Below are 24,854 nucleotides of genomic sequence, written 5' to 3' on the forward strand. Positions count from 1 at the left end.
AATCCTCCCCAGTGTGGTACTGTGTGCTGAGACGCGTATCTAATTATCTGGCATGTGGTACTGTGTGCAGAGGCATGTATCTAATCCTCCAAAGTGTGGTACTGTGTGAAGAGGCGCGTATCTAATCCTACGGCGTGTGGAACTGTGTGTAGACACGCGTTTCTAATCCTAAAGCATGTGGTACTGTATGCAGACACATGTATCTAATCCTATAGTGTGTACAACTGTGTGCAGACGTGCTTATCTAATCCTCTGGTGTGTTGAACTGTGTGCAGATGTGCGTATCTAATCCTCCCTTGTGTGGTATTGTGTGAAAAGGCGCGTATCTAACCCTACGGCGTGTGTAACTGTGTGTAGACGCGTGTATCTAATCCTACGGCATGTGGTACTGTGTGCAGATGCGCGTATCTAATCCTCTGGCGTGTGGTACTGAGTGCTGAGACGCGTATCTAATTCTCTGGCTTGTGGTACTGTGTGCAGAGGCATATATCTAATCCTCCAAAGTGTGGTACTGTGTGCAGACACGCATATCTAATCCTCCCCTGTGTGGTATTGTGTGAAGAGGCACATATCTAATCCTGAGGCATGTGGTACTTTGTGCAGACGCGCGTATCTAATCCTCCCCGTGTTGTACTGTGTGCTTAGACACGTATCTAATTCTCTGGCTTGTGGTACTGTGTGCAGACACACGTATCTAATCCTCACCTGTGTGGTATTGTGTTAAGAGGCACGTATCTAATCCTGCGGCATGTGGAACTGTGTGTAGACGCACGTATCTAATCCTACGGCATGTGTTACTGTGTGCAGATGCGTATATCTAATCCTCTGGCGTGGGGTACTGTGTGCAGACGCACGTATCTAATCCTCCCTGTGTGGTATTGTGTGCTGAGACGCGTATCTAATTCTCTGGCTTGTGGTACTGTGTGCAGAGGCATGTATCTAATCCTCCAAAGTGTGGTACTGTATTCAGGCACACGTATCTAATCCTCCCCTGTGTGGTATTGTGTGAAGAGGCGTGTATCTAATCCTATTGCATGTGGAACTGTGTGTAGACGCGCGTATCTAATCCTATGGCGTGTGGTACTGTGTGCAGATGTGTGTATCTAATCCTCTGGCATGTGGTACTGTGTGCAGATGTGCGTATCTAATCCTCTCCTGTGTGGTACTGTGTGCAGATGCACGTATCTAATCCTCTGGCATGTGGTACTATGTGCAGATGAGCGTATCTAATCCTCCCCTGTGTGGTACTGTGTGCTGAGACGCACATCTAATTCTCTGACTTGTGGTACTGTGTACAGAGGCATGTATCTAATCCTCCAAAGTGTGGTACTGTGTGCAGACACACGTATCTAATCCTCCCGTGTGGTATTGTGTGAAGAGGCGCGTATCTAATCCTACGGCGTGGGGAACTGTGTGTAGACACACATATCTAATCCTGCGGCATGTGGTACTGTGTGCAGATGTGCATATCTTATGCTCTGGTGTGTGGAACTGTGTGTAGACACGTGTATATAATCCTATGGCGTGTACAACTGTCTGCAGACGCGCGTATCTAATCCTCTGGAGTGTGGAACTGTGTGTAGACGCGCGTATCTAATCCGACGACATGTGGTACTGTGTGCAGACGTGCAAATCTTACGCTCTGGTGCGTGGAACTGTGTGCAGATGCGTGTATCCAATCCTTTGGCATGTGGTACTGTGTGCAGATGCATGTATCCAATCCCCTGGGGTGTGGTACTTTGTGCAGACGCGTGTATTTAATCCTTCGGCATGTGGAACTGTGTGCAGACGCACGTATCAAATCCTTCAGTGTGTGGAACTGTGTGCAGAAGTGCGTATTTAATCCTCTGGTTTGTGGGACTGTGTGCAGACGCGTGTATCTAATCTTCTGGAGTGTGATACTGTTTGCTGATCTGTGTATCTAATCCTCTGATGCGTGTATCTCAGCTTGGATATCAGTGTTGTATTGTGTATGTGGAGTGACCGTGTGTATTGCAGTTGGAATATGAGTGAAAGTCTTGCAGGTTTGTATTGGCTAAGGGGGGGGGGGGCATTGTGTTTGAAATGCTGTATCTCAGCAATGGTACGTCCGAGTGAGTTGGAGTCTCGTCTTAAACCTTCCCGGATACCTGAAGTATCTCTGTACCAAATTTGGTGAAGATCGGTCCAGTCGTTTGGTTCGCATTAGAGCACAGACAGACAGACAGACAGACAGACAGAAATTCATTTTTATAATATAGGGAGATAAAGCCTTTTATTGGTGTTTTGTATGGAAGGGAAAAAATGACAGGACTTTTTGCCCTGTATTAATTTCCTTTTAATTTAATTATTTGCTCTAACAGTATGTCGGACAGAGAAGCGACATGGGAGGGGCACAGGCCTAAATGTTTCAGGTGCAGGCACAGGTGCATCGGGGGTCACTTCTAAGCCCCCAGGCCTGAGCTCCCAGTGTCAGCTAGCGGTCTTGTCTTGACCGGCAACCCACCGGTTCTAGAATGGCGACTCTGGTCATCCACTTCATCCCAAGTCACATAAGACATCTCCAGCCAAGAACTGATGGGTTCATAAGACACAACCTTAGGTTGGCCTGGCCCAAGAGCAGGCCTTGTACCTTCACCTGGTCTCAACCTGCCTCTGTCCTTTTCTGTTCCCTCAGCCAAAATACTCTATGCTGTGGGCTCATATTCACTATTCAGCAAGAATGAGTGTTACGGTTCTGTGTATATATATATATAAATAATATATATTTTTTTAAATTACAGAACCTCTTAGCTGCAAAACAGTGCAGCGAGGTCTACAGGCCCAGTGGGCGGTGGTATGTCACAACAGAACCACTAATCTATAGAACACTACAGCGAACCTCTAGTCTATAGAACACTACAGCGAGGTTCACAGGCCCAATGGTGGGCGGCTGTATATCTGAACTCAATGTGAACTACTGCAAAGACACTACAGCGCAGTACTTAATGTGAACAGTGTGTACTGTGTGACACTCCATGTGAACAAGGTGCAACTAAAACCCTGCCAGTTTAGCTCACTGGCCAGGTGCACCAGTACAAGTGAAACACACACGGCTGCCAAGGGTTAACACTCACCCCAGGCCAGCAAACACAGACACTTACCCCTGCAACAGCTAGGGGCCTCCATGGAAGTTTAGAACATTCTCCTGCACACAGCTTGGAGTCCCCAGGGGGTTTGCATGGTCCTGCACATAGCTTGGAGACATCACACACCCACGCTCTGCACACAGCTTGGAGTTACAAGGGGAGTTTGCATGGTCCTGCACACATCTTGGAGCCATCAATACCCATGCTCCCGCACACAGCTGGGAGCCATACATGAAGTCAGACAATACACATAGGCTATCTCAGTGATCAAACCTGCTGCAACTCTGCAGGCTGGAACAATGTCAATTGCTCCTAGCCTGGTGTAGAGCTGTCAGTTCAGGGTTTACAGGTCCTACCTAACAGCACCCAGGAGAAGCAGAGGAACCCCACACAGAGGCCTAGTCTGACAATCTGCAGGACCAACGTGGTCCTATTGCTCACTATACCCCTTGCTAATAATTTTTAAGGAGTGTTGTTGTTAAACTAAGCCAAGAAAAAAGATATAGGATGGCACTGCTGAATGCACAAATGAAAGTCCCGACAAACTGGAGGTAAGTATGAGGAATATAACCTTATGTATACAGAGCTGTGGGGGTGCTCAACAACCGAAAAAAGACTATTAGAAAAATAGAGCAAATGCAGAAAAATGAGGAAGGGCACTCACCCACGTTCACGCTTGTCTTCATAAAATGCTTCTTTTATTAAGGTAACATATTTCTTTAAAAACAAGTAGTGCAGGGAGGGAATAGAGCATATATAGGCATGTGGGCACTCATGCCCACACTCTGTGGACTTTGAGGAGATTTTAGTCAAAATGTGAGCACCCAGCGGGCGTCAGCTCACACTATTTAAAGGGAAGTCCCTGCCCAATAGGGGCGGTGGCCATGACCTCACCGCTCATGCTCAGTAGGGGAGAAATGGCACTTAGCTTGTGAGCAGCTCCAATATGTCTGAGCATGCTCAGTAAGGTGAAAGCTGGATGGTTAGACTGACCCGCAGGTGGCGCTGTGCGCTATGATAGCAACCTGCAGGACCCACTCCTAACAATGAGCTACTAGAGGGCAGTCAGCAGCTATTGCATCCATCCCCACTGCATACCATGGCAGTATGCAATGGGGATGGATGCAAGGAGTCCCTCCGAGTCACTTGCACAAATGATCCAATGCATTCCCACTTATTTGCGTAGTGACAAGAATTTATTTAGGAGTGAGGTAGGCTGAGCCAAACCTCCAGCTGTGATAACTATGTAGGCCTGTAGCTCCATCGCACAGAGGCCTGGAGAGTCTGACACATCGGTGTTTACATGACAGACACGGGTAAAATCAGGAGAGACAAGGGTGGTGATAACCCATTTACACCCAAACCTGCATGACAGCAGGTGCAGTGGTCCCCCAAAATGGCTCCAGAGGGGCCATGGCTGATTCTGACCAAGACAGCAACAACAAAGGTGAGAGTTTAGAACTCGCCTGATGTCAAATCTCTAAATCCCTCCGGTGGACGGCCCTATCTCAGGAGATTCATCCTGTTCTTTCCAACCTGGCAGACCTAAAAACAGAAATATCTCACCTTGGCCACAGAGTAGAAGCAGTAGAGGAGGGGTCACAGACATTTCTAGAAAATAAATGAATGTCATACCAGCGGGGTCCTAATGCTCACTATACCCCTTGCTAATAATTTTTAAGGAGTGTTGTTGTTAAACTAAGGTCATGTGATAAGGGTTTTCACTGAATATGATGGTGCTGTTGACATATCAGAATCGGGGGTGCACACTTTTAATTTAGCCCCATGTCACACTCTATCTAAATCCAGTCCTGTCTATATCCCACACCCATCCTTTGCCATGTTTTGTACAAACTATTTACCGATTTTATTTTATTCTGAATTATATGGCACTGAAAGTGTGGAAGACGAAAAGAAAGTGTTGTAGCATCTCAAAGACTTTGTACATTGTACAATTGTACAATGTACAAAGGGAGGGGCCACACTGTGGCTCAGTGGTTAGCACTGCAGCCTTGCAGCACTGGAGTCCTGGTGCTCAAATCCCGCCAAGGGCATAAAACCATCTGCAAGGAGTTTGTATGTTCTCCCCGTGTTTGCATGGATTTCCATCCCATATTCCAAAAAAGACATACTGATAGGAAAAATGTACATTGTGAGCTCTATGTGGGGCTCACAATCTACATTAAAAAAAAAAAAAAGCATAGGAAGGGATTGCAGATGACGGCATATGTAAAAAAAAAAAAAATAGTAATTGTCTTGTGAAACGGAAATGTCTCTACTTGTTTGAGTCCCTGCGCCACCCTCTGCTCACTCGCTACGGTGCAGGAATGTTCAGTTTAATTATTTGCTTAGAGTTTTTTGTTGCTCTGAGTGAACACTGTTCTATTACCTCTCTTCCTCCATCTCTTGCACCTTAATCCCTCTGTCTATCAAATAGTTAGTCTTAGCCTTGCCTGTGTGATTGACAGCCTGTCTACCAATCAAGTCTGGGTCCTGGGCTTCCTATCCACAGGTCATCAGCCCACACAGGTTTGCTGGCTATTGTGACTTTGTCCTCATCAACTTCCTTGTTGCTCTTTCTATTATATTACTGACCTCTGATTGTTGGCTTCTCTTGTGACTACTCTTTTGGATTACAATTTTGTACTGCTTTGTCTCTCTGGTTTTGACCCTTAGTAGAGATGAGTGAGTAGTATTCGATCAAGTAGGTATTACTCGTACTCGATCGAGTAGCACTCGCTATTTGAATGGAAAAGTTTGATGCAGAACCAGCTTTGATTGGCCGAATGCTATACAGTCGGCCAATCAACGCTGGTTCTTCTCTTACTTTTAGAAGTCTTCTCCTCGCTGCGTCCCCGCGGCATCTTCCGGCTCTTCATTCACTCTGCCAGGCATCGGGCCTGGGCAGAGCCGACTGCGCATGCCCACACTACAAGAAAATGGCTGCTTTGACTGTAAGCGGCCATTTTCTTGTAGTGCGGGCATGCGCAGTCGGCTCTGCCCAGGCCCGATGCCTGGCAGAGTGAATGAAGAGCCGGAAGATGCCGCGGGGACGCAGCGAAGAGAAGACTTCTCGGAGAATCCAGCCCAACCCTCACTCGTGGACTTTGTAAGTTCACTTTGATCGAATGCTGCCTACCCCTGAAATGAGCATTTTTCCCCCATAGACTATAATAGGATTCGATATTCGATTCGAGTAGTCGAAATGAATATCGAATATCGAGTATTTAACTACTTGCTCATCTCTAACCCTTAGCTTGCTGACTTTGCTTCTGTCTTGTTTTGTCCTGTCTTATTCTATGTGACACTTATTTCTAGGAAGGGTTTGGCCACTCAGTTGTCGTCTCTCGCCTAGGACAGGTCAGATAAGTAGGCAGGGACAGGGGCTGGATTGTCTTTCCCTTCTTCCATTGTTCCAGCAGCAGCACTAGGGGATTGTACATCTAGCAATTCCCTTACAGAAACATTCCCTTTAAAGTCTCTTAGACAACCCTTATAACTAACCATAAAGAAATAAAGCAGACAACGTTTAGGTGATGCCCAAACAGTGTTTAATTGAAAGTGATTTCAATATTTTAACATTATTGGACTATTTTTTGTCTCGATATTTCATTTCATAACAGTATCATGTGAATTATGAGATATGATATTAATAAATGTATTATTTTTCCATCTCACAGACCTCACTCCATTTCCTCTACATCAATGACTGATTTATACTGAAACTTCTCTTGGGTGAAATCCACAAAGCGTAATTTGCGGTCACTCATTTCAGAAGGTCTGGCCGGATAAGCTCTGAAGTCTAGACTAATCTGGAAAAGCCCCAAATAACAATAACCACCTGCGGCTGCCCGGACATTGTAGAGGCCAAAGCTGGGGATTCCTCCTGCGGTTACACTCGCCACATCCCATCCAGCTCCATTTCCCAGGCGTCCACTAGATTCTCCATTTGAGAATCCTATGGTCAGATCCACTATATTGCAGTAGTTCTCACCGAATCGTATGGATTCTACACATCTGTTATTTAAAGGGATCTGATGAAGATTTCCACCAGCGCTATTTCCTACAAAGGAACCATTGTGTGTACTATAGATCACCTGGAAGCCATCAATGACATCTCCTGCTCTAACATTGATGCTGGACACATCCCAACCAAATGGGTTGTCCTCAGGTGGTGCATATAGCCTAGCCCTTTGGTTTCCTCCTTGAAGATCTGGTGAAATGGGGCCAAAGCTAGCAATGGACATGGATGGAGGTATCACTGAAGGATTGTCTTCTTTACCAGGGATGAAATTGTCAAAGTAAAATGTTGTCACCATCACTTTCAGTAGTTCACCATTCCGGAAACTAAACATATTCTGTTTTACAGCTTCACATATAGGTTTGAAATAATTCCTGTCATTGGGACCAAAACCAGAATACTTATAATTGACTGTGACTTTGGTGATTTCATCATGAACTACCCCATAGGGTTGGAATTTATGATATGGAAAAAGGTGATGGACCCCTAACTCAATCGTGATTTTGGATTTTCTCCATTCAACCCATTGGGAGTAAGTGCCCTGCATATACTCTTTATAGGAAGAAATCTGATTCTCTAGATCATTCCTCCAGACAATAGCATTGTCCTCATCATACATCTCCTTTCCATGCACAAGTCTCTCCTTCAGGATCAGTAGGTGCTGGGTGCTGTGGGTGACCACTAGTGGGATGAGCTGCACAGAGTTTTTGGAATTTGTGAGCTTGTAGAACAATTCATTACTGGCATGGATCATCAAAGACATCAGCGCGCCCTTCTCCTTGATCCCAGCTTTCACATACATCTGCATGGTTCTCTGTAGACCACGGATCTCATTATTTCTTTCCTGAAGTTCAAATTCAAGAATACTTTCGTCTAGTAATCCTTGTGCTTGGTCTTTTATGAGGCTCCAGACGTCTTTTTCAGATTCTGGCCAAAATGCTTTTAAAAGCAAACTGATAATTATTCCAACTGGTATGCTTATAAAGGGTGGAATCAGAGTCGGGATGCCAACCAAAGTAGTCTTCATTCTGTCATTCCATGTATTGCCCAGTAAACTTTTGTTGGCGCTTTCTACAAATATAGAAATATGAAAAATTTAGATAGGGAGTCAGATCCTGCACGACTAAACACATTAAGGCTGAGTTCAGACGGAAATTGGATATAATTCCACAGCAAACATAAAAAAGGGATCCCCGTGTGTCGCCTATGCTTTTAATTCATGGCAGACCGGTTGCAGCACGGTTCTCTATGACCGGCCTAAGGCTGAGGTCTCAACTTTTTTTGTTACAGATTTTGCAGCTGTTTTTTTTTTTTTTTTTTTTTTTTGAGCCAAAGCTAAGAATGGCTACAGAAAGAATGGGAAATACATAGGAAGTCATTGTACTTCTATCTTCTTCTCCTAAGCCCCTATTCTAATAAGGGGACCCAGAAATTTTTGAACTCTGCAAAGAGTTGTATAGAGGCCCCCATATTGATTTATTGTCCTATTAAACTCTATCGCTTTCTACTTCCATATGGAAGCATATAACCTTTTCTGATCATAATAACTGATTAGAACAGGTCTTTGCTTTCTATGGGTTTTTAGACCCTCCGCTGGGGCGCGTTTGGAGCATTTCCATCGCCTATTCAATCTTTTGGTCAGAGACAAAAGTTGGACTTGCAGCACTTTTGATCCCTCCAAAAAATAAGGATACACGACAGACAGCAACATTGAGGTCTACGGAAGTCATACACCAACTGGTTACCAATGGATAGTGATACATTTGTGCCCATTTTCCCCTGTTTGATCTTCTCTCCTTACGCTCAGAATAAAAAATAAAAAAATAAATAAAAATCAGTTAAAAACAGGACCTGGAAAGCCAATGACATCCCCATCTGATATCTGATGGGACTCTGAGCATTTTAGTGTTTGGGGTTTTATATCCATATCTGTTTCTAAAGCTTCCTCAGAGTTCAGCCAAGTGGGCAATAACACAGCATGACGATAGCACAGACCTCACCCCAAGGGAAACCACAGGGGGACCACCCAATAGACCCTCATTTACATAAACACTAAAAGGGCCCATGTCTTTGGAATGGATGATTCGATTTAGAGATAGACAAGAAACACAAGTCAATGCTCAGTGTCACAGCCTATATCGGAGGACATGTCTATCAGCAATGGGGCGGGGGAGGGGGGTAAGAAATATATTGTTTTTCACACTATATACCTGTAATGGGGGGGATTTTGGCGATCCTTTTTAGCCATTGCTGCTTTCTTCTGCCATGCCATAAAGCTTCTTCCAATGAGTTGGAAATTTCTAGACACAAAGAAAAATAAAACATTGGGGGATATTAATGAAGTGATTGGTTTCAGTTATTGGGTAGGAAAAGAGCCATCTTGTGGCTTGCCTGCTGGGTGGAATTTTTTAAATTTTTTATTAAATTTGGCATTGGAAAGTGGAAAAGGATTTGTGGTAAAGTACATGGGGTACTATTGACGGGGAGAAGGTCACTTGTGTTCTGGAAGATTTACTAGAAATTGGCGTAGCTCTACATTAATGGCACGCTGACAACCAAATGTATGGACAGACTGGGCCTCCTAATGAACTCAGCTTATCCTACTCTGGAGGGCTTCTGTTGATGTGTGAAATGCTAGTCTTCATTTATGGCCTCCATTTATTGCATTATAGACAATCAGAAGTAACCGAAGGTCACATCAGCTCCTGTACCTGTTATCTGTGAGAACTTGGCAACTGCCTCCGGTGTATTGGCCAAAAGATTTTCTGCAAAAAATAAACAAGTCGTAGAAAGTAAAAGATTAAAGAGTCATTGTAAAAAAAAAAAAAAAAAAAAAACAATAACACAACTCTTGTACTGGTTATTATTAGAGATAGACAATCCAACTTGGAGCCAAGATTATTAGAGGGATGCCAAAGGGAGGTGAAAATATCTAAAAAAAATATTTAAAAAAAATTGAAAACTTACCTTTTTGCCACTTCTTTCAGTATCCAGTGCCTTTTCAGGTGACCTCATGTGTCTGGGATCACCACTGAGCCCTGTGATTTTGTCAACAGCAGTAATTGGGCCACTGATAGGTAAGCCAAGTGTCATAATGATTGGCATGCACATATGACCACTGGTGGCCCAATCACAGACCTCAGCAGTGACCATAGACACATGACATTACTGAGGAGGTGGAGAAAGTACCAAATACTGGAAGGTGATCCAAAAGAGATAAAGGAAGGCGAGTATGATTTTTTTTTTTCTTTTTCATTTTACTATCTTTCCTTGTCCTCCATAAATTCTACTCTGGAATCTGAAGAAACCCCAGAGTATAATAATGTCATATTCATTTTGAAATAATGTTGGCTGTGTTTACTTTGGAGAACTAGAGGTTAGGTATATAGGTTAATAGGAGCCCTCAGAGTATTCTACACTATGTTTTATAAATAGGTTCCTAGGAGCCCTCAGAGTATTCTACACTATGTTTTATAGATAGGTTCCTAGGAGCCCTAAGAGTATTCTACACTATCTATTATAGATAGGTTCCTAGGAGGCCTAAGAGTATTCTACACTATGTTTTATAGATAGGTTCCTAGGAGCCCTCAGAGTATTCTACACTATGTTTTATAGATAGGTTCCTAGGAGCCCTCAGAGTATTCTACACTATGTATTATAGATAGGTTCCTAGGAGTACTAAGAGTGTTCTACACTATCTATTATAGATAGGTTCCTAGGAGGCCTAAGAGTATTCTACACTATGTTTTATAGATAGGTTCCTAGGAGTACTAAGAGTATTCTACACTATGTATTATAGATAGGTTCCTAGGAGTCCTAAGAGTATTCTACACTATGTTTTATAGATAGGTTCCTAGGAGCCCTAAGAGTATTCTACACTATGTATTATAGATAGGTTCCTAGGAGTCCTAAGAGTATTCTACACTATGTTTTATAGATAGGTTCCTAGGAGTACTAAGAGTATTCTACACTATGTATTATAGATAGGTTCCTAGGAGCCCTAAGAGTATTCTACACTATGTTTTATAGATAGGTTCCTAGGAGTACTAAGAGTATTCTACACTATGTTTTATAGATAGGTTCCTAGGAGTACTAAGAGTATTCTACACTATGTTTTATAGATAGGTTCCTAGGAGTCCTAAGAGTATTCTACACTATGTTTTATAGATAGGTTCCTAGGAGTCCTAAGAGTATTCTACACTATGTATTATAGATAGGTTCCTAGGAGCCCTAAGAGTATTCTACACTATGTTTTATAGATAGGTTCCTAGGAGCCCTACCTTTTTGATCAAAAACAAATCTTGATCCCGAGCCCCCCCAAACCCAAATCACAGCACAATTCAAAAACTTCAAGAATCCTTGACTGATATAAACACTATCACACCCAATTGAATGTTGTAAATGGGGAACAGTAACCAGAGCAGTCTTTGAGGCATGAGAACTGACAGACATACAGGCCCATTGATAATAATAATAATAATAATAATAATAATAATAATAATAATAATAATAATAATTATTATTATTATTATTATTATTATTATTATTATTATTATTATTATATTTTCTAGAGTCCTACCTCTCACCTAATCCCTCCCTGCACTGACCCTAAGGCTGAGGCCCCAGATTGCAGAAATGCAGCTCTTTTTGTTGCAGATTTTGTTGCATTTTTTTAAAGCCAAAGCTAAGAATGGCTACAAAAGTAATGGGAGATGTAGAGGAAGTTCTTATACTTCTACCTTTCCCTCAATCCACTCCTGGCCTTGGCTCAAAAAACCGCAACAAAATCTGCAACAAAAAAAAAAGCTGCGTTTCTGCAATGTGGGGCCTCAGGCTAAGGATCACCATGCACATCTTGGTCGCTGAGAGAAACCAATAACCGTTAAATTTATATCTTTAATAACTTTCCATAAATTAAGAAATTGGGGCTTATTCATAAAGACTGGCATATTGTATGAGGCCTTCACTTCATCCTGACTCTGGTGCGTCCTATGTCAGGTCTTGCACCTCTGGCTGGTGTAGATTTCCATCATCATATATGCTGCAAATGTTATATAAATGATAATGAATGTGGTGCGGGTGATGGCCTTGCCCATTCCCAACTCTCATGAAGCAAAGTAGGGAAAATAATATTTTTATAGATATGCAAATGTGGGGCGGGCCTGATTTTTTCAATTTTCCTAATAATGTATCTGGTCAATGGTAGTTCAAGATATTCGGGCCCAGAAACTTCAAGTTATACTGGGTCTTTCATCTGTTGGTTATTAGTAGAGATGAGCGAACGCTAAAATGTCTGAGGTTCGAAATCCGATTCGAACAGCTGCACACTGTTCGACTGTTCGAACCCCATTATAGTCTACAGGGGGAAATGTTCGTTTCAGGGGTACACAAAATTCTATTACATTATACTTACCAAGTCCACGAGTGACGGTCGGGCTGGATTCTCCTTGAAGTCTTCTCCCGGCGCAGCGCCCCTGCGGCGTCTTCCGGCTGGAATTCACTCTGCCTAGGCATCGGGGCCTAGGCAGAGCCGACTGCGCATGCGAGGGCATGCCCGCGCATGCGCAGTCGGCTCTGCCTAGGCCGGATGCCTAGGCAGAGTGAATTCCAGCCGGAAGAAGCCGCGGGGACGCTGCACGGAGAAGACTTCTAAAGGTAGGAGAAGAACCAGCGTTGATTGGTAATGTATAGCATTCTGCCAATCAATACTGGTTCTGCATCGAACCTTAAACTTCGAACAGCTAGTAGTGTTCGATCGAGTACGAGTATTTCGAATACCGTAGTATTTGATCGAACACCTACTCGATCGAGTACTACTCGCTCATCTCTAGTTATTAGCATTGTGGCTGTAGCGCTCCCATCTTTCCTTTGGATATTTATGAGGTCCACTATTTGTGGGGTATCTAGAACCTGTTCTTTGCCTCTTGGGTCTATGCTGTGATTATATTGCAAAGAACAAAGTAGTCAGCGGCACTACTGCGACAACGCTCGTATTCACAATCTTGTTTCAGTATTGGCAAATCTTCCGGCTGTAACAGCCAAAAAACCATGGAATAAATAAAATCCCAGGGTGGTGCTCACTGTGAAAAAACCTAGACAGGCAGTGACATATGTGAAATGTAGAAAACAGGGCGCTCACCCACCACGGGATACATAAAACATTTGTTTTTATTTCATCCTCTTTAAAAAAAGGTCAAACATTGACCATCGGGGTACAGAAGACGGAATGATGCAAAGAAACAGGCTGCCTGTTTCTTTGCATCATTCCGTCTTCTGTACCCCGATGGTCAAGGTTTGACCTTTTTTTAAAGAGGATGAAATAAAAACAAATGTTTTATGTATCCCGTGGTGGGTGAGCGCCCTGTTTTCTACATTTCATCTATGCTGTGATTACTTTATTGTCTTAACCATTGTTCATAATGAAACTGAAGCAGAACATCACTCCTTACTTTTCCAAAGGTCACATCTTAGTTCATCTTGGACAATCTTCTCATCTATGTCCTCTAGGACAGCCAGGGTCACCTCAGCCCCATAGTCATCTCCATAATACTCATAGATCAGACCAGCAACGTGTTCCGGATCTTTCCCCATCAGCTCATCCTTTTGGATATTCTTATATTCTTCTTTTACTTCCCAGACACTCAGTTTCTCTATGAATCTCTGATAACTTGACTGGTCCAGCTTCTTCAGAGCCTTCTCCATGGCCGCCTGTAATCTCAGCACCATCCTTATATCGTACAGAGGTGGTCACTTTCTGATCTGATATCACTTTTTTATCTATAAGAAATAGAACAATGTATCATAAGTTTTGGTGATTGTCTATGTCACATTTATGTATGAAGAAAAGGATTCCACAGCTTCTATTATATAAAGTTGGGCGAACCCCAGAAAATTAACTTTGTCCTGCGTTTCGATGAAGCAATCCACAGGTTTGTTTCAGTCCAAACTTGTTTGTATAGAACCAGAAAGGAAATCCTTATATACTGGGGTTCCTTCAGGCCCAGGGGAGGTGAATTGCCAATTATGATTCTTTTGCAGATATAACCTGGTAAGGATGACAAAGTAACATGAGAGGAAGAAGGAGGTGGCTTTGGTGACAGCAAGAATTCCAGCGAAAGCCCCAACATCCAAAAAGACTGCCCAGGGGAGAAGCTCAAGGAGTAGTAATGGTAGTGGCAACACGTTCCAACTGCTGCAGGTTTTGGTGGCAGCAACTACATATGGTAAGCTCTCGTGTGGGAACTTTTTTTTAAATTGCCAAAATAATAAATTGTTGTCAATGTGTAAAATTTGTGAGCAGAGAGTTAGCCATGTCCATGTAGGAATGACGCCTCTATGCTTCAGAAGGCAGTGAACGATTACTGCATGCAGCAGACCACAAGGGCAATGTCTTATTTTGAGATCCGTCATTAGATGCTCAAGGACTTTCACGAGGCCACCAACTTTGTCAGCAGGGACAACTGCAGTATCGGCATTGTAATCCCTTTATTCTATAGAAAGCTTCTGCCTCTCCGTCAATGTCATCACCCTGTGTTGATGGTGAAGTATGAGGATTTGTTTCTTTATCATTATGGTGGAGGATCTGATACTCTTAGACTGTAAGAGGAGGAAGACTCATTTATAGGAAGAAGGAGCCTTTGATATGTCACAGGAGCGTCCAGGGGAGGAGGCTGAACCTTATCCCTTTCAAGATGAAGATGTTGATGATGATGACCAGGCTGGCCCGAGAACACCAACACGTGCATGGACCATGGGTCCTGACTGTAACAAGGGTAGAAGTAACTACTGAGCCATATAGATATACTATAATAGGGATAGACTATAATAGGGATAGACTATAATAGGGATAGACTATAATGGGGATAGACTATAATAGGGATAGACTATAATAGGGATAGACTATAATAGGGATAGACTATAATAGGGATAGACTATAATAGGGATAGACTAAAATGGGGACAGACTATAATAGGGATAGACTATAATGGGGATAGACTATAATAGGGATAGACTATAATAGGGATAGACTATAATGGGGACAGACTATAATGGGGACAGACTATAATAGGGATAGACTATAATGGGGATAGACTATAATACGGATAGACTATAATGGGGATAGACTATAATAGGGATAGACTATAATAGGGATAGAATATAATGGGGATAGACTATAATGGTGACAGACTATAATAGGGATAGACTATAATGGGGATAGACTATAATGGGGACAGACTATAATAGGGATAGACTATAATGGGGATAGACTATAATACGGATAGACTATAATGGGGATAGACTATAATAGGGATAGACTATAATAGGGATAGAATATAATAGGGATAGACTATAATAGGGATAGACTATAATAGGGATAGACTATAATGGGGATAGACTATAATGGGGACAGACTATAATAGGGATAGACTATAATGGGGATAGACTATAATAGGGATAGACTATAATGGGGATAGACTATAATAGGGATAGACTATAATAGGGATAGAATATAATAGGGATAGACTATAATAGGGATAGACTATAATAGGGATAGAATATAATAGGGATAGACTATAATAGGGATAGACTATAATAGGGATAGAATATAATAGGGATAGACTATAATAGGGATAGACTATAATGGGGATAGACTATAATGGGGACAGACTATAATAGGGATAGACTATAATGGGGATAGACTATAATAGGGATAGACTATAATAGGGATAGACTATAATAGGGATAGACTATAATAGGGATAGACTATAATAGGGATAGACTATAATGAGGATAGAATATAATAGGGATAGAATATAATAGGGATAGACTATAATAGGGATAGACTATAATAGGGATAGACTATAATGGGGATAGACTATAATAGGGATAGAATATAATAGGGATAGAATATAATAGGGATAGACTATAATAGGGATAGACTATAATAGGGATAGACTATAATAGGGATAGAATATAATAGGGATAGACTATAATAGGGATAGACTATAATAGGGATAGACTATAATGGGGATAGACTATAATGGGGAAAGACTATAATAGGGATAGACTATAATGGGGATAGACTATAATAGGGATAGACTATAATAGGGATAGACTATAATGGGGACAGACTATAATAGGGATAGACTATAATGGGGATAGAATATAATAGGGATAGACTATAATAGGGATAGACTATAATGGGGATAGACTATAATAGGGATAGACTATAATAGGGATAGAATATAATAGGGATAGACTATAATAGGGATAGACTATAATAGGGATAGACTATAATGGGGATAGACTATAATGGGGATAGACTATAATAGGGATAGACTATAATGGGGATAGACTATAATGGGGACAGACTATAATGGGGATAGACTATAATGGGGACAGACTATAATGGGGATAGATTATAATAGGGATAGAATATAATAGGGATAGAATATAATAGGGATAGACTATAATAGGGATAGAATATAATAGGGATAGAATATAATAGGGATAGACTATAATAGGGATAGACTATAATAGGGATAGACTATAATAGGGATAGAATATAATAGGGATAGACTATAATAGGGATAGACTATAATAGGGATAGACTATAATGGGGATAGACTGTAATGGGGATAGACTGTAATGGGGATAGACTATAATGGGGACAGACTATAATGGGGATAGACTATAATAGGGATAGAATATAATAGGGATAGACTATAATAGGGATAGACTATAATAGGGATAGACTATAATGGGGATAGACTATAATGGGGATAGACTGTAATGGGGATAGACTGTAATGGGGATAGACTATAATAGGGATAGACTGTAATGGGGATAGACTGTAATGGGGATAGACTATAATGGGGATAGACTATAATAGGGATAGACTATAATAGGGATAGACTATAATGGGGATAGACTGTAATAGGGATAGACTATAATGGGGAGAGACTATAATGGGGATAGACTATAATGGGGATAGACTATAATAGGGATAGACTATAATAGGGATAGACTATAATGGGGATAGACTGTAATAGGGATAGACTATAATGGGGAGAGACTATAATGGGGAGAGACTATAATGGGGATAGACTATAATGGGGATAGACTGTAATAGGGATAGACTATAATAGGGATAGACTATAATGGGGATAGACTGTAATAGGGATAGACTATAATGGGGAGAGACTATAATAGGGATAGACTATAATGGGGAGAGACTATAATGGGGATAGACTATAGGGATAGACTATAATGGGGATAGACTATAATGGGGAGAGACTATAATGGGGATAGACTATAATAGGGATAGACTATAATGGGGATAGACTATAATAGGGATAGACTATAATAGGGATAGACTATAATAGGGGATAGACTATAATAGGGATAGACTATAATGGGGATAGACTGTAATAGGGATAGACTATAATAGGGATAGACTATAATGGGGATAGACTGTAATAGGGATAGACTATAATGGGGAGAGACTATAATGGGGATAGACTATAATGGGGATAGACTATAATAGGGATAGACTATAATGGGGATAGACTATAATGGGGACAGACTATAATGGGGATAGACTATAATAGGGATAGAATATAATAGGGATAGAATATAATAGGGATAGACTATAATGGGGATAGACTATAATGGGGACAGACTATAATGGGGATAGACTATAATGGGGACAGACTATAATGGGGATAGACTATAATAGGGATAGAATATAATAGGGATAGAATATAATAGGGATAGACTATAATAGGGATAGAATATAATAGGGATAGAATATAATAGGGATAGACTATAATAGGGATAGACTATAATAGGGATAGACTATAATAGGGATAGAATATAATAGGGATAGACTATAATAGGGATAGACTATAATAGGGATAGACTATAATGGGGATAGACTGTAATGGGGATAGACTGTAATGGGGATAGACTATAATGGGGACAGACTATAATGGGGATAGACTATAATAGGGATAGAATATAATAGGGATAGACTATAATAGGGATAGACTATAATAGGGATAGACTATAATGGGGATAGACTATAATGGGGATAGACTGTAATGGGGATAGACTGTAATGGGGATAGACTATAATAGGGATAGACTGTAATGGGGATAGACTGTAATGGGGATAGACTATAATGGGGATAGACTATAATAGGGATAGACTATAATAGGGATAGACTATAATGGGGATAGACTGTAATAGGGATAGACTATAATGGGGAGAGACTATAATGGGGATAGACTATAATGGGGATAGACTATAATAGGGATAGACTATAATAGGGATAGACTATAATGGGGATAGACTGTAATAGGGATAGACTATAATGGGGAGAGACTATAATGGGGAGAGACTATAATGGGGATAGACTATAATAGGGATAGACTATAATGGGGAGAGACTATAATGGGGATAGACTATAGGGATAGACTATAATGGGGATAGACTATAATGGGGAGAGACTATAATGGGGATAGACTATAATAGGGATAGACTATAATGGGGATAGACTATAATAGGGATAGACTATAATAGGGATAGACTATAATAGGGGATAGACTATAATAGGGATAGACTATAATGGGGATAGACTGTAATAGGGATAGACTATAATAGGGATAGACTATAATGGGGATAGACTGTAATAGGGATAGACTATAATGGGGAGAGACTATAATAGGGATAGACTATAATGGGGAGAGACTATAATGGGGATAGACTATAGGGATAGACTATAATGGGGATAGACTATAATGGGGAGAGACTATAATGGGGATAGACTATAATAGGGATAGACTATAATGGGGATAGACTATAATAGGGATAGACTATAATAGGGATAGACTATAATAGGGGATAGACTATAATAGGGATAGACTATAATGGGGATAGACTATAATGGGGAGAGACTATAATGGGGATAGACTATAATAGGGAAAGACTATAATGGGGATAGACTATAATAGGGATAGACTATAATAGGGATAGACTATAATAGGGGATAGACTATAATAGGGATAGACTATAATGGGGATAGACTGTAATAGGGATAGACTATAATGGGGAGAGACTATAATGGGGATAGACTATAATGGGGATAGACTATAATAGGGATAGACTATAATAGGGATAGACTATAATGGGGATAGACTATAATAGGGATAGAATATAATAGGGATAGAATATAATAGGGATAGACTATAATAGGGATAGACTATAATAGGGATAGACTATAATAGGGATAGAATATAATAGGGATAGACTATAATAGGGATAGACTATAATGGGGAGAGACTATAATGGGGAGAGACTATAATAGGGATAGACTATAATAGGGATAGACTATAATGGGGATAGATTATAATGGGGATAGACTATAATGGGGATAGACTGTAATAGGGATAGACTATAATAGGGATTGACTATAATAGGGATAGACTATAATTGGGTTAGACTATAATGGGGATAGACTATAATGGGGAGAGACTATAGCGGGGATAGACTATAATGGGGACAGACTATAATAGGGATAGACTATAATAGGGATAGAATATAATAGGGATAGACTATAATAGGGATAGACTATAATGGGGATAGACTATAATGGGGACAGACTATAATGGGGATAGACTATAATGGGGACAGACTATAATGGGGATAGACTATAATAGGGATAGAATATAATAGGGATAGAATATAATAGGGATAGACTATAATAGGGATAGAATATAATAGGGATAGACTATAATAGGGATAGACTATAATAGGGATAGACTATAATAGGGATAGACTATAATAGGGATAGACTATAATGGGGATAGACTATAATGGGGACAGACTATAATGGGGATAGACTATAATAGGGATAGAATATAATAGGGATAGACTATAATAGGGATAGACTATAATAGGGATAGACTATAATGGGGATAGACTATAATGGGGATAGACTGTAATGGGGATAGACTGTAATGGGGATAGACTATAATAGGGATAGACTGTAATGGGGATAGACTGTAATGGGGATAGACTATAATAGGGATAGACTATAATAGGGATAGACTATAATGGGGATAGACTGTAATAGGGATAGACTATAATGGGGAGAGACTATAATGGGGATAGACTATAATGGGGATAGACTATAATAGGGATAGACTATAATAGGGATAGACTATAATGGGGATAGACTGTAATAGGGATAGACTATAATGGGGAGAGACTATAATGGGGAGAGACTATAATGGGGATAGACTATAATGGGGATAGACTGTAATAGGGATAGACTATAATGGGGAGAGACTATAATAGGGATAGACTATAATGGGGAGAGACTATAATGGGGATAGACTATAGGGATAGACTATAATGGGGATAGACTATAATGGGGAGAGACTATAATGGGGATAGACTATAATAGGGATAGACTATAATGGGGATAGACTATAATAGGGATAGACTATAATAGGGATAGACAATAATAGGGGATAGACTATAATAGGGATAGACTATAATAGGGATAGACTATAATGGGGAGAGACTATAATGGGGAGAGACTATAATAGGGATAGACTATAATGGGGATAGACTATAATGGGGATAGACTATAATGGGGATAGACTATAATGGGGATAGACTATAATGGGGATAGACTATAATGGGGAGAGACTATAATGGGGATAGACTATAATGGGGATAGACTGTAATAGGGATAGACTATAATGGGGAGAGACTATAATAGGGATAGACTATAATGGGGAGAGACTATAATGGGGATAGACTATAGGGATAGACTATAATGGGGATAGACTATAATGGGAAGAGACTATAATGGGGATAGACTGTAATAGGGATAGACTATAATAGGGATTGACTATAATAGGGATAGACTATAATGGGGATAGACTATAATGGGGATAGACTATAATGGGGATAGACTATAATGGGGATAGACTATAATGGGGATAGACTATAATGGGGAGAGACTATAATGGGGATAGACTATAATGGGGATAGACTATAATAGGGATAGACTATAATGGGGAGAGACTATAATAGGGATAGACTATAATGGGGAGAGACTATAATGGGGATAGACTATAATAGGGATAGACTATAATGGGGATAGACTGTAATAGGGATAGACTATAATGGGGAGAGACTATAATGGGGATAGACTATAATGGGGATAGACTATAATAGGGATAGACTATAATAGGGATAGACTATAATGGGGATAGACTGTAATAGGGATAGACTATAATGGGGAGAGACTATAATGGGGAGAGACTATAATGGGGATAGACTATAATGGGGATAGACTGTAATAGGGATAGACTATAATAGGGATAGACTATAATGGGGATAGACTATAATAGGGATAGACTATAATGGGGAGAGACTATAATGGGGATAGACTATAGGGATAGACTATAATGGGGATAGACTATAATGGGGAGAGACTATAATGGGGATAGACTATAATAGGGATAGACTATAATGGGGATAGACTATAATAGGGATAGACTATAATAGGGATAGACTATAATAGGGGATAGACTATAATAGGGATAGACTATAATGGGGATAGACTATAATGGGGAGAGACTATAATGGGGATAGACTATAATAGGGAAAGACTATAATGGGGATAGACTATAATAGGGATAGACTATAATAGGGATAGACTATAATAGGGGATAGACTATAATAGGGATAGACTATAATAGGGATAGACTATAATGGGGAGAGACTATAATGGGGAGAGACTATAATAGGGATAGACTATAATAGGGATAGACTATAATGGGGATAGATTATAATGGGGATAGACTATAATGGGGATAGACTGTAATAGGGATAGACTATAATAGGGATTGACTATAATAGGGATAGACTATAATGGGGATAGACTATAATGGGGATAGACTATAATGGGGAGAGACTATAGCGGGGATAGACTATAATGGGGACAGACTATAATAGGGATAGACTATAATAGGGATAGAATATAATAGGGATAGACTATAATAGGGATAGACTATAATGGGGATAGACTATAATGGGGACAGACTATAATGGGGATAGACTATAATGGGGACAGACTATAATGGGGATAGACTATAATAGGGATAGAATATAATAGGGATAGAATATAATAGGGATAGACTATAATAGGGATAGAATATAATAGGGATAGACTATAATAGGGATAGACTATAATAGGGATAGACTATAATAGGGATAGACTATAATAGGGATAGACTATAATGGGGATAGACTATAATGGGGACAGACTATAATGGGGATAGACTATAATAGGGATAGAATATAATAGGGATAGACTATAATAGGGATAGACTATAATAGGGATAGACTATAATGGGGATAGACTATAATGGGGATAGACTGTAATGGGGATAGACTGTAATGGGGATAGACTATAATAGGGATAGACTGTAATGGGGATAGACTGTAATGGGGATAGACTATAATAGGGATAGACTATAATAGGGATAGACTATAATGGGGATAGACTGTAATAGGGATAGACTATAATGGGGAGAGACTATAATGGGGATAGACTATAATGGGGATAGACTATAATAGGGATAGACTATAATAGGGATAGACTATAATGGGGATAGACTGTAATAGGGATAGACTATAATGGGGAGAGACTATAATGGGGAGAGACTATAATGGGGATAGACTATAATGGGGATAGACTGTAATAGGGATAGACTATAATGGGGAGAGACTATAATAGGGATAGACTATAATGGGGAGAGACTATAATGGGGATAGACTATAGGGATAGACTATAATGGGGATAGACTATAATGGGGAGAGACTATAATGGGGATAGACTATAATAGGGATAGACTATAATGGGGATAGACTATAATAGGGATAGACTATAATAGGGATAGACAATAATAGGGGATAGACTATAATAGGGATAGACTATAATAGGGATAGACTATAATGGGGAGAGACTATAATGGGGAGAGACTATAATAGGGATAGACTATAATGGGGATAGACTATAATGGGGATAGACTATAATGGGGATAGACTATAATGGGGATAGACTATAATGGGGATAGACTATAATGGGGAGAGACTATAATAAGGATAGACTATAATGGGGATAGACTGTAATAGGGATAGACTATAATGGGGAGAGACTATAATAGGGATAGACTATAATGGGGAGAGACTATAATGGGGATAGACTATAGGGATAGACTATAATGGGGACAGACTATAATGGGAAGAGACTATAATGGGGATAGACTGTAATAGGGATAGACTATAATAGGGATTGACTATAATAGGGATAGACTATAATGGGGATAGACTATAATGGGGATAGACTATAATGGGGATAGACTATAATGGGGATAGACTATAATGGGGATAGACTATAATGGGGAGAGACTATAATGGGGATAGACTATAATGGGGATAGACTATAATAGGGATAGACTATAATGGGGAGAGACTATAATAGGGATAGACTATAATGGGGAGAGACTATAATGGGGATAGACTATAATAGGGATAGACTATAATGGGGATAGACTGTAATAGGGATAGACTATAATGGGGAGAGACTATAATGGGGATAGACTATAATGGGGATAGACTATAATAGGGATAGACTATAATAGGGATAGACTATAATGGGGATAGACTGTAATAGGGATAGACTATAATGGGGAGAGACTATAATGGGGAGAGACTATAATGGGGATAGACTATAATGGGGATAGACTGTAATAGGGATAGACTATAATAGGGATAGACTATAATGGGGATAGACTGTAATAGGGATAGACTATAATGGGGAGAGACTATAATAGGGATAGACTATAATGGGGAGAGACTATAATGGGGATAGACTATAGGGATAGACTATAATGGGGATAGACTATAATGGGGAGAGACTATAATGGGGATAGACTATAATAGGGATAGACTATAATGGGGATAGACTATAATAGGGATAGACTATAATAGGGATAGACTATAATAGGGGATAGACTATAATAGGGATAGACTATAATGGGGATAGACTGTAATAGGGATAGACTATAATAGGGATAGACTATAATGGGGATAGACTGTAATAGGGATAGACTATAATGGGGAGAGACTATAATAGGGATAGACTATAATGGGGAGAGACTATAATGGGGATAGACTATAGGGATAGACTATAATGGGGATAGACTATAATGGGGATAGACTATAATGGGGATAGACTATAATAGGGATAGACTATAATAGGGGATAGACTATAATAGGGATAGACTATAATGGGGATAGACTATAATGGGGAGAGACTATAATGGGGATAGACTATAATAGGGAAAGACTATAATGGGGATAGACTATAATAGGGATAGACTATAATAGGGATAGACTATAATAGGGGATAGACTATAATAGGGATAGACTATAATAGGGATAGACTATAATGGGGAGAGACTATAATGGGGAGAGACTATAATAGGGATAGACTATAATAGGGATAGACTATAATGGGGATAGATTATAATGGGGATAGACTATAATGGGGATAGACTGTAATAGGGATAGACTATAATAGGGATTGACTATAATAGGGATAGACTATAATGGGGATAGACTATAATGGGGATAGACTATAA

The 24,854-nt window shown here is 40.2% G+C and overlaps 1 protein-coding gene across 1 annotated transcript in view; it reads right to left on the minus strand.

Annotated features, from left to right (window-relative positions):
• Nucleotides 1-6,713: 6,713 nt before the first annotated feature.
• LOC142204661 (uncharacterized) overlaps nucleotides 6,714-24,854 on the minus strand; it is a 53,775-nt gene continuing 35,634 nt past the window's right edge. Inside the window, exons 2-5 of the mRNA XM_075275969.1 lie at nucleotides 13,578-13,905; nucleotides 9,840-9,893; nucleotides 9,339-9,428; nucleotides 6,714-8,199 (exon numbers count right to left, since the gene is read on the minus strand). Of these exons, the coding sequence (XP_075132070.1) occupies nucleotides 6,791-8,199; nucleotides 9,339-9,428; nucleotides 9,840-9,893; nucleotides 13,578-13,854 (1,830 nt within the window). The 5' untranslated portion in view covers nucleotides 13,855-13,905 and the 3' untranslated portion in view covers nucleotides 6,714-6,790. The remainder of the gene's footprint in view (nucleotides 8,200-9,338; nucleotides 9,429-9,839; nucleotides 9,894-13,577; nucleotides 13,906-24,854) is intronic.

This window comes from Leptodactylus fuscus, chromosome 5 (genome assembly GCF_031893055.1).
Source record: "Leptodactylus fuscus isolate aLepFus1 chromosome 5, aLepFus1.hap2, whole genome shotgun sequence".
NCBI lineage: Eukaryota > Metazoa > Chordata > Amphibia > Anura > Leptodactylidae > Leptodactylus > Leptodactylus fuscus.